This window comes from Cebidichthys violaceus, unplaced genomic scaffold (assembly GCF_023349555.1).
Source record: "Cebidichthys violaceus isolate CVI_PGR_0920_01 unplaced genomic scaffold, fCebVio1.0.p SCAF_8, whole genome shotgun sequence".
Taxonomy (NCBI): domain Eukaryota; kingdom Metazoa; phylum Chordata; class Actinopteri; order Perciformes; family Stichaeidae; genus Cebidichthys; species Cebidichthys violaceus.
In genome coordinates, this window is record NW_027176964.1 from 3,695,733 (window position 1) to 3,707,757 (window position 12,025).

General features: G+C 39.0%; 1 protein-coding gene across 3 annotated transcripts in view; it reads left to right on the forward strand.

The window, feature by feature from the left end:
• The window catches only part of rnf31 (ring finger protein 31), a 50,203-nt gene extending 39,053 nt beyond the window's left edge, over window positions 1-11,150 (forward strand). For all 3 annotated transcript variants that reach the window (XM_068701682.1, XM_068701683.1, XM_068701684.1), the window contains 6 exons: window positions 2,317-2,429; window positions 4,236-4,346; window positions 5,395-5,443; window positions 7,851-7,947; window positions 8,536-8,701; window positions 10,083-11,150. In XM_068701682.1, the coding sequence (XP_068557783.1) occupies window positions 2,317-2,429; window positions 4,236-4,346; window positions 5,395-5,443; window positions 7,851-7,947; window positions 8,536-8,701; window positions 10,083-10,133 (587 nt within the window). In that variant the 3' untranslated portion in view covers window positions 10,134-11,150. The remainder of the gene's footprint in view (window positions 1-2,316; window positions 2,430-4,235; window positions 4,347-5,394; window positions 5,444-7,850; window positions 7,948-8,535; window positions 8,702-10,082) is intronic.
• The last annotated feature ends 875 nt before the right edge of the window (window positions 11,151-12,025 follow it).

The following is a 12,025-nucleotide window of genomic DNA, read 5'->3' on the forward strand; positions in this document are numbered from 1 at the left end:
CCGCAGGTTTGCTGGATTGATTTGTCATGCTTTGTTGTCATATTATTGTCATTGTGTTAATTATGTTGATTTTGACTATATGCATTGTCCGTTAATGACGAAGCGTCCCGTCATGCGCGTATTCGTGTATCTGTTTTATTTTACAAAACAAGAATTATGGTCTGGAGAAATGTGGATTGTGTGGCAATTGCTTTAGCCCTGTTTGAATCAGTAGGTAACAGCTGCCTAAACGCTGCAGGTAGAGTTTTCAGCGCGTGTACTGCTGTTAGTTTTCCTGCTAAGCTAGTTTAGCATAGCCTCCCAGAACACACGTGCATCACCAGAGTACAATGTTTGTTTTCCGTGGTGGGCGTGTCAGACAGCACATTGTCTGTTACGCTTTGGATGGGTTGCCAGGTTGAGCGCAGTGGCTCCACCGAAAGAACATTATATTTCCCACAATTTAAGCTTCTGCATTTTCCAAATGCACTAGTATTATTCAAACATTGTTCGGTTCGTTACACCCCTACAAACAAATAATAACCTGTAGCTGTGGTGTCATAATGAAGTCATTTGGAGGTGGTTCAACTGTAGTAGGACAGCACTGAAGGCCCAGGTATAAAATGCACAGCTAGCCACTGCATCTCTGCAGGAATATTTTTTATCTAGCAGCGCTGTAATTTAGCAAGGTGTGCACTTTTTAATAGATTTGTGATCCATGTGAAACAAAATAGCATGTAGTAGACAATATTATTTACTCTAACCCACCTCTCACTGAGTCAATGTGCAGGGTTAGTACAATGTCTTAAAAGTTTAAATATTTTTTTAATTTCAACCATTATGTTAGGATGATGCTTGAGGTCAGATATACTCTCAGATGCTTCAGCATAATCTGGTGTTTCATCTTCACTCGTAAAAAACTAAAATCTTTTATTTTTTAAATTAAACAATCCTGTCTGCAGATGCGCAGCGGATCCTAAAACTAAATGAGAAAGTAAAAGAACTGAATGAGTTTCAATGAGTGCTAACATTTTCTAATGTAAATATTCTTCTGAGATAATCAGATCATTTTGTTCATTTGATCATTTCTGTTGTTTGAACAGATACAGATATTGCTTTACTTTAAGGCAAATATACAAACCGTTTTTTAAAAATGATTTGAAGGCTATGTGTTCTTTGACACTATTAAAGATACAAACAAGATGAAGTTCTTTTCTTGTGTTCACTCGTCATTAGATAAGTCCTCTGTTGATCCCTTATTTTGGAAATTAGCATTCGTTATTGGTGCAGTGTGTAGGATTTAGCGTTATCTAGCAGTCAGGTGGCAGATTGCAACCAACTGAACTTCTACCATTTGCCAAGTGTGTAGGAGGAGAGCCTAGAGCCAGTGTTTAGTTTGTCCATTCTGGGCTACTGTAGAAACATGGCGGCCGGCCCAATGAAGAGGACCCGCTCTGTTTGTAGATATAAACGGCTCTTTCTAAGATAACGAAAACACAACGATACTTATTTTTAGGTAGTCATACACTAATGAAAACATACATAATATCATATTCCATTTATGCCAATAGATCCCCTAAATGTTACACACTGTACCTTTTTAAATAAAAATATTCAAAGCATCCCATCAAATTGTCAATATACATCGATTGCTGTGGGTATAAATTAATTCTTTATTTTTTGCAATTTCATTCATAGTAACACTTAAGATGTGATGATAAAGGTTTTTGAGAATTTTTGGTTTAGGTTACTTGAAAGTGCTTGATTTTGAGTCTTGAAAAGCCGTGAGAACCCTGAATACAGTTTGTAAGCATTTGCTTCATAGAGGGCAGGTCAGGTGAGGCTAAACAGATGGCGTTCAGGTGAAATGTAATGGTAACTTCTCCTCCCTTTGATCAATGCCTGGCTCAGTTTTTGTAGTGAGGCAGCTGGCCCTCAATTTCACCCTCACACAGGAGTCACAGTGGTTCATATGACAGCCCATTTTAGTCAGTAAAAGAAAGGACATCAACTTTTCATCCCATTACTTTTTATTTTATCATTTAGATTTTTTCATAATATGACTTTTTCGTCTCATATGACTTTTTAATCTCATAATTATGACTTACCATCGGGGTATTTTTATTACCAAGGCTAGGTTTTCCTCTTATTTTGTTCTTTTACTAGCGGAAATGGGCTTTCTTAGTTTAAAATATTCATTCAGTGAATAAAGAATCTGCTTATTTGTACACTAGATTTTCTTCTATGTGCTGACACTGCCTCCCTCCTCTCTGTTTTCCCTCTTTCTCTTTCTCACCATTCACATCCTGGCTGTCGCTCCTCCCCTCCTCCCTCCAGCCTGTCCTAACTGTCGCTTTCAGTACGCGCTGTCCAAAGGAGGCTGCATGCATTTCTGCTGCTCACAGTGTCGTTACCAGTTCTGCAGTGGCTGCAACAACCCGTTCCACACTGTAAGTCGGACTCATACTGCAGTCCTGTTTCATGTTTTTGTACCGCAATTATCAACATAGTGATGGAGAAAGAATTCTGATTTATTAGACACAGTGCTATGTGGTCCACATAGCACTGTTTATTACTACCCAGTACATATTATTACCCCTTAAATTGTGTGTTTCAGTCAATTAATCATCAGCATAAGCAAATGCCTAAATCATCCCATATAGAGGCCGTTATCCCAATTAGTTTGACTAACAACTTTCTGCCTGCAGGGATTATCATAGATATTAAAAAGAATTCATCAATTAATTCATTAAAGTCTCAAATAATATTCAATTCCAAAACTGATTTCTACGGAAGCCCTGAGAGGCAAGTGAGGAAATAAAAAAATAAGATTTCCTCAGTCTGATCTCTGCCTCGTTCATGACTTAAAGGCAGGGTTGTGAATCTTCTTCAAAAACATGTTTTGATACTTAAGTTGAAAATCTCATTACAGCAATCAATGAATCAAATGCTCTGACAGAAAAAAATACCTCATACCTGTCTACCTACCTGCAACTTTCTTGCTAGAGTTAGCAATTTTGCGATCTGGAGCTGTGAGCTACTTTCATTGGAAAAGAGTGGGAATTGGAAAACGCTGGGCTGGGTTTTTTTGGTTGGATGATTTTAAAAGTCTAGCGTACTCCTGCGTAAGGGCTTGTTAATCTTAAACAACTCCGTTTCTCAAGATTACCAAGCCTGCCTTTAAGAACAGGTAGAAAAAAGAGGTTTTGCCAGGATAATCTTTCTAAATTTCTTAATTATCTTTTCTCAAAGCTGCATTTTTTTGTTCATCTGTGAAAACAGGTGAAATAAATACTGTGTTGGCAAGTTATGTAACATTACATATTAATCATCATAAGTCAGAGGGTCTCTCCAAATTCTCTTTGCAGTCCATCCAAAGAAGACATTTTACACAAAAACCACATCAATGTGGTGGCATGAGATGAAGAGTCAGTAGAATTCATTGTCCATGGGATACAACTGTCTGTACAAAATGACATGGCACCACGTTTTTAAGATATTTCAGTCTGGACCAAAGGGGTGGACCAGCCGACATTACCAGAGTTGTTGTACAAAATCTTTAGACCTGGACAAATATTTTGACCAACCTGTAATTTAGCCCAACATGAAATTGAAAAGCATACGCAGTAATTAGTAGTAACATTTTCCTCATTTTTGCATATTTTATTTGAGGCAAAAGATGTATATGAAAGATGACATGAGGTACACTTGTTAACAATTAAATATATAAGAATTTCAACAATCATCATTTTTATTATTCTGATAGTGTAATAAATTAGCAAATATCTTTGTATTTTTTTTTTCTTGGAAGTATAAGAATAAATAAAAATGTGTAATGAGATATAGACATAACGTTATTAAGTTCTTAAAAGTTCAAGACTCACTGTACATGTTCAGGCTACAAACTGCAAGCTGGTACAAATTATTAGGTTTATTCTGATTTTTTTCTTTTGACTATGTTGTCAGAGTCTCTAAACATTAGTCCTTAATTTAAATACATTTAACATTTGTCTAATCATTACTTTGTGTGACCTACTAAAAGGTCTAAAAGAACGTTGGTGTATTGGGTCTGGAAAAGTGCTTGAAAAATATAAAAATGTATTATTATTATTAAAAGAAGTGAACTTTTCAGTTGGTTTAAATGCCTTAAACACATTTGTTGTAAATGCAACTTGAGGTTATCATAGAGATGATTGATCTGACTTCCCTGAACAAGTGACAGGTGTCTCCTCCTCCCTCTCCTGTTGTCCTATCAGACGTGTGCAGTGGACGAGTGCAGTGTATCTGGATTACATGCCCATCATCCCAGAGACTGCCTCTTCTATCTGAGAGACTGGGAACCTTCCAGACTGCAGGCTTTACTGCAGGTACACACGCACGCACGCGCGCGCAATTTTTTTATTTTTTTAAACAGGAAAACACACGATTTGTATTGTGGTATTTACTAGAAATTATGTACAATATTGCCACCAGCAAGTAGGAAACTTTCAGGCGAATTCCCTCCAGCCAGCTGCCAACTTATTTAGGGGTTCGTATTGATATGAGAACTTATCGGATAGAGAACTCCTCATTCCAACTTCCCGTCAGCTGTTCCTCGTCCATTGCCGGCTTTAAAAGTGAGCTACAGGAATAAATAGAGACTGTGCGTCCTACAAAAGTTTAGCTCAAAAATGGTGCTCTGTTCAGTGCTGCTTCCCTCGCGGTCAGTTAGGACACACTGTCATGGACATAAGGTGCAAAAATAGATATTTGAATAAATCGAAACTTATGTGTTTTGTTTTTTTACAAAGGAAAAATCAACTTTCATTTTTGACAACCCTTATGTGAAAACATGATTTTCTGCCTTCACCCCAGTATTTTGGATTTGATTGGAATTTAGTTTGTGGTGCTCACAGCATTAAGAAATAATTCTTGCTAGTAAAAAAAGACTTTACAGTGTTACACAATTCAGCCATTGTTGCTTCAGAAAACTTTTTAAAGGTGCAAAACACGACATTTTAGAAAATGCATTGACGAATTAGAAAAGAACAAAAAACATGAAAAACAATATTTGATAAAACACAACATAACAGAAAACAATATTTCAAGTTACATTTCTTTTCTGTTTTGTTTTTATATTTTGTTTTATTGAAGTTATTGGAAAGGTCACTGTGTTTTCTGTTTTGTTGTCATATTTTCCAAAATGTGGTTGTTTTTGGTTTGAATGTCTTTGTAAAATGTTATTCTGCTTTATATTTTGTTGTGTTTTCTGTAGTGTGTTTTATGAAATGTTGTGTTTATGTTGCTATTGTTTTTGTCCAATGTTCTTTGCTGTTTTGTGTTTTGCACCTCAGGGCCACCATAGTGAACTGTGTAAAACAGACTAATGTGAGTAACCTATGCTCTTCTTCTATTTTCCTTTTCTATGACTCACAGAATAATGGAGTGGCCTTCAACACTGAACCCCCACCTGGAACACAGACAGGTAGGCCAGAGGGTTGTACTATGAAGCAAGTTCGACATAGCAAGGCCGTCTTTGCGTTCGCTGGCTCGACAAAACCTAAAACCCACAAAGGTGTTTATGAACTTTCTCAGTTAACCAGGCTGTGCGTTTTCATAAAAGGCACTTCATTCGACTCTCCTACCACACAACATGGGCCGATCGCGTTTCGCCGACTTAAGTCAATGTTATAATTTAATGAAAAAAACTGTCAACAATCACAGCTTGGGGGCAGACCATAGATACAGTTGTGGTCAAAAGTTTACATACACTTGTAAAGAACATAATGTCATGGCTCTCTTGAGTTTCCAGTTATTTCTACAACTCTGATTTTTCTCTGATGGAGTGATTGGAACAGATACTTCTTTGTCACAAAAAACATTCATGAAGTTTGGTTCTTTTATGACTTTATTATGGGTTAACAGAAAAAGTGACAAAATCTGCTGGGTCAAAAATATACATACAGCAACATGAATTAGCAATTTTGGTGACTTAGAAAGTTGTGTCAATGAAATGAGCTTCATAGCATGGCCTCTTAACTTCTTGTGAGTGATTATGAGTGACTACAACTGGTGACTTCTCTGAGGCCATTTAAATAGGGCTCATTGGATACAAACGCCCACAAACGCTACAATAGGAAAGTCAAAGGAGCTCAGCATGGATCTGAAAAAGCGAATCATTGACTTGAACAAGTCAGGAAAGTCACTTGGAGCCATTTCAAAGCAGCTGCAGGTCCCAAGAGCAACAATGCAAACAATTGTTTGTAAGTATAAAGTGCATGGCACTGTTTTGTCACTGCCACCATCAGGAAGAAAACGCAAGCTATCACCTGCTGCTGAGAGAAAATTGGTCAGGAGGGTGAAGAGTCAACCGAGAACCACCAAAAAGCAGATCTGCCAAGAATTAGAAGCTGCTGGAACACAGGTGTCAGTGTCCACAGTCAAGCGTGTTTTGCATCTCCATGGACTGAGAGGCTGCCGTGCAAGAAGGAAGCCCTTGCTCCAAAAGCGGCACCTTAAGGCTCGACTGAAGTTTGCTGCTGATCACATGGACAAAGATAAGACCTTCTGGAGGAAAGCTCTGTGGTCAGACGAAACAAAAATCGAGCTGTTTGGCCACAATGCCCAGCAATATGTTTGGAGGAGAAAAGGTGAGGCCTTTAACCCCAAGAACACCATGCCTACCGTCAAGCACGGTGGTGGTAGTATTATGCTGTGGGGCTGTTTTGCTGCCAATGGAACTGGTGCTTTACAGAGAGTAAATGGGATAATGAAGAAGGAGGATTACCTTCAAATTCTTCAGGATAACCTAAAATCATCAGCCCGAAGGTTGGGTCTTGGGCGCAGTTGGGTGTTCCAACAGGGCAATGACCCCAAACACACATCAAAAGTGGTAATGGAATGGCTAAATCAGGCTAGAATTAGGGTTTTAGAATGGCCTTCCCAAAGTCCTGACTTAAATCCCATTGAGAACATGTGGACAATGCTGAAGAAACAAGTCCATGTCAGAAAGCCATCAAATTTAACTGAACTGCACCAATTCTGTCAAGAGGAGTGGTCAAAGATTCAACGAGAAGCTTGCCAGAAGCTTGTGGATGGCTACCAAAAGCGCCTAATTGAAGTGAAAATGGCCAAGGGACATGTAACCAAATATTAGCACTGCTGTATGTATATTTTTGACCCAGCAGATTTGATCACTTTTTCTGTTAACCCATAATAAAGTCATGAAAGAACCAAACTTCATGAATGTTTTTTGTGACAAAGAGTGATTGGAACAGATACTTCTATCAGAGAAAAATCAGAGTTGTAGAAATAACGGGGAAACTCAAGAGAGCCATGACATTATGTTCTTTACAAGTGTATGTAAACTTTTGACCACAACTGTATATCTATCTATCTATAGCTTATCTGTGCTGACATAAACTGATGGCAGCCATGACAGCCAATCTTTCTATATCAGGTGCAGCCTGATCCATGTCCCCCATCAGGATTCCTTTTAATTTGGTAATCTCCTAACTTTTCAACTAGCGTTATCATCAGGTCAACATTTTAAGTCTAATACTTACGTTTATGACCAAATACCTGCAAGGGACATCCCCATCAGCTGTACTTTGTGTTTAATGCCAATTAGCTTTGTTAGCATTCTAACATGCTAAACATCTCACCCATTCCCATTCATCTTCACTCTTAATTAAGTGTTAATGGATAATTATTCTTAACCTAGGCCATGAATCCTAACCGTAAATACACTCTTTTAATAACGATTACAAACATAATATCCTTTCCAGGGCATTTGCTCTGTGTGAGTCCTTCTTTTTTTCTTCCCATTTCCATTTACTCCTCTGGTCTCTGTCTATCTTTATTTATTTTTCTTCATGCCTCTCTTTCTTCAGGTCTGTGTGGAGTGATAGAGCAGAAGGATGAGGGAGGCCAGCAGCCAGATTCAGCTTGCGGAGCTCAGACCCAACCTGGACATGCTGGTCTCTGCGAGTAAGATGACTTTATACAGTATTATTTGCATCGTATCTCTAAACATGTTTCCATCCATACAGATGAATGGGCCAGTTTCAGCCAGTTTCAGCCAGCTTAACCCTCTGAACCAAAAGCAGTTGTTTTGCTCCTGTCACATTTTACTTTCTGACCTTGATTTTCACTGCAATATAAAAGTTCTTCACCTCTATGGAAACAGAACAATTACCAAAACAATTACCTCATGTGTCATGTCTTTTGGTTTAATTTATTTACAACCAATATTCTGACAATTCTGCTGACGCGTTTCAGCATAAAGCATGTAACGGTTGACACATCTTTCTCGACGCCTGATCAAAATTCAGTGTAAAAACAATGTTAACTGGCAATGTTTAAAATGACAATTCATAAAACAACACAATATACCTCTAATTCTCAATATATAATGTTGGTAAGGTTAGCAAACAAAGGATGGCCAAAACTAAAAAAAATAGACTAGGTGGTGAAAAGAATACAAGGAATCACTAAATCTCATACTGACTAAGTGTCATCATCAGCACGAGCAGGAAGCTGTGTGTGATGCTAACACGGTGTTGCACTTGTGTCCAGGAAGCATTACCGGGAGTACCTGGTCAGCCTGATCAACAGCCACTCCATCGACCCCGCCCCTATCTACAGCTCCAACGAGCTGCTGCTGGCCTGCAGGAGGTACAAGGTGGACGACAGCCGCAGGGACGGAGAGGACGGCTTCACCTATTTCAGCCGGCTGCTCAAGGTGAGTGCACGTTTGATCAATGAATTGGACTTTGATGGGGTTTTGCTTTTTTGGCCACGCTAGTGTCAATTGGTCCACCACTTTGGTGCAGACGTAAATATCTTTAACAACTAGATCCCCAGAGAATAATTCCTAAAAACTGGTGATCCCCTGACTTTTCCTCTTGCGCCACAATGAGGTTGATATTTTGAGTCAAATGTCTGGACGATGACTGTTGGATGGGTTGTCATGGCATTTAGTCACACATTCATGTTACTCTCGGAATACATTTTAATCACTTTGGTGATCCCCTGATCATGATATGAACGCAGAATCTGTCGGCAACGGGACTAGATTTTGATATGGGAAGCATTCTCGTTTCCGTTTGTCTAAGCAGTATCGACTAATCACGTTTGAGCTGGCTTTGGTTGCAGGCAGGTGGACGAAAGGAGAGCAAAAGCATACCAAAATGCAATCTCAAAACCCAACAAGTGTTGTCTGACGAAGATTTAGCTTTTTATCAGCTTAAAAATAAACTGCTAACTGAGTGTAAACTGGCAACTTGTGAGACAATCCAGTCATAACCACAGACTGTATATAAGTAGTAGACATAGTCATCGTGAGGTCACCCATTGGTTTGTGGACTGTTTTATGTAGCTTCGAGTTCTGCGATTCCGCCGTTGCCATCCAAAATTATGTCCGTCGTCATGTTGTTTTTTTTTCGCAACAATGAACGGAAGTGACCATATTTGGAATGCAGAGGAGTGACTTCCAGACGCCATATACGGCTCTGGTAGCGGTAGTGACCTGTCAATCACAGAATGCCCGCCCTAATACTCCACTTTATGGTCTGTTTGACTCTAAATGGACCATAATTTACTAAATGAACATCATGCTGTATTGAAGAAGACTTGAAACTAGAGATTGAGACACTAACTCATGTTTACAATGTAAACATGAGTTTAATAAATCAAGAGAGAAGTAGAGTCATTTTCTTATAGACTTCTGTACAACCAGAGGAGTCGCCCCCTGATGGACAGTAGAGAGAATGCAGGTTTAAGACACTTTTGCATCGGCTTCGCTCGGCAGAACCGGAGGTTGCTGGCTGGTTATAACTCTATTCTCATGTTTCAAGTTGCCAATTGGAGTGCAAAAACAATGCATGAACAGACAGCTATCACTGGATTACTTTGGTACTGACAAAAACTTCAAAACGTAAATATTCTCAGGCATTTTCTGCACTTGATCATGATGATCTCCTGTTTTCGTAATATCTTGTTCCTACATGGTCATATATGGTTTTGACCAGATGAAACTACCATTGTTGTGGATACATTCTGTTTAATCTATAATATTTAGTTTTGATACAGTGACATTGACATCCCTCTGTGTCCCTCTGCAGAAACTGATGGATGAAGTACCGCTCGGCGACAAGGTGCCACGCAAGAAATAATGAATCACTTTCTGTTTCCCGACGTTGACCTTTCAACTGAGCTACAAGACACTGAAATGGGAACAGTTTCCTTTAAGATCTGGAACTGTAAATGTTAACTTGTTTTCCAATGATCTCTGAAGACCTGAGTGCTTTTAATGAGTTTCATTTACACATTTGGTTTGAATGCTGTTGGTTTCCGCTGAGATGTTTAATCTGAATCCATCTGGTCGTCAACTGGCTCAGTTACCTCCAGTTTACTGATCCAGCTTTGAGGACATTCACATTAATGAGGCAGCTTTCTTAATTGCAAGTTTTTAGTAGCACATTTTCATCTGATCTCTGAACTGAATCCTAACTGGAGCGGTTAGCCATGCATAAGGTTACCGTGGCGATCTCCTCCAGTTAAAAGTGAACCAGCTTTGTGGTACTAGAGAACCTGTGTTAAGCTCAAAGATAGCTCACTAACCCACTAATCTCACTCCATGATACAGGCTCCGGGTCTCCAATCACAAGGCTGTGTTCACTGCACGTTTTTTTTTTTTCATTGTGTGTAAAATGAAATGCTATTTATTGTGCATGTTTAAACTTGACATGTGAGTATTGTATCGTAATCGGCTTGAAAATGTTCACAGCGTTTACGGATGATTTTGTCTTTGCATTAATTGTAATTGTGCAAGGCAGAGTTGCTAAACTATACTCATTTGATTGGGTGCTGGTAATATGCAGCAGTATGCCCGACTTGAGTGAATGTGAACTCGTGTTGAACAGGTTTGTCACTTGCTGAAAATGTAAAAATTAATGATTTCAATGAGTTGCTTTGTTTCAGTAGACTGTTATTCTTTAGAATATTTTTTCAAGTGCTAGAACTGAGCGATGAGCCAGTAAACCCTGCCAGAGTGCATGTGGTGGTCTGTACTGTACTCCAAATAAATGCTCTTTCAGGCCATATCACACATGGTTGACTTGTCATTGTTGATGATTTGTGATGGTGTGCCACTACATTTAATCAAAAACGTGTTATTTGGTTAACCTCTGTCCATAAGGCAAGTGAAAGATATAACAGGAACACCTACAACATGGTGGTCAAAAAGTAAAAATCTTCTATGTGTATGTGTGTACTGTTTATGGCTTTTTTTATTGACTCAAGTTGTGCACAAGGCAGCAAGGAAAAGGACCCACATGCAGAGAACCAGACAGGAACAGTTCAGTGATGTTAAATGATGATACAAAAGCTTACAGGCAAAGGCAGCAAGTCCAAGCAGAAGTAGCCGAGAACACACAGGTTCACACAACATCACGGTTGCTCCTCAATTGGTCTATTAAGCTCGTAGGGTTACGGAGGTTCAGGATTAGGGGAATCCAGGCTGGGGACTATGCCGCTCAAGAGAGACAGGAGGTGGCCTAACCGGCATGGGATGGGTTATGGTACCTCAAATATAACCCTCATATTAAATCAATTAATTTTCAGACAATAATTCAGTGACACTGTAGGAGCCGTAATCACTTTGTTACATGTTTTATACTTTATAAATTTAGGTTGAGGTAACGGGCTGTGTCATTCTGTTCACTTCCTCTCATCAGTAAATCAATCCGAATGTACATTAGCCTTTCAGATTAGATTCAATATTATACGTAGGTTACAATTATTAAAACAAGAACACAAATGTTTAGGCTCCCTCATGTGGCAAAGGTGTACTGCAGATATACATGTTATATAAAAGACTGCAGAAGAAATTCTGCAAACTTATTAGCGACCCTAATGAAATCTCCTTTGATCCACCAGTGTTGCAGGAGGACTGGTTTTACACAGTCAGTGGGAATTTTGGAAGAGTCTTCAAGTTTCTCCAAATCATGCATTTCTTTGTCATTTTATTCATGAACATTGTGTACTTCTCCACTTTCCACTGTTA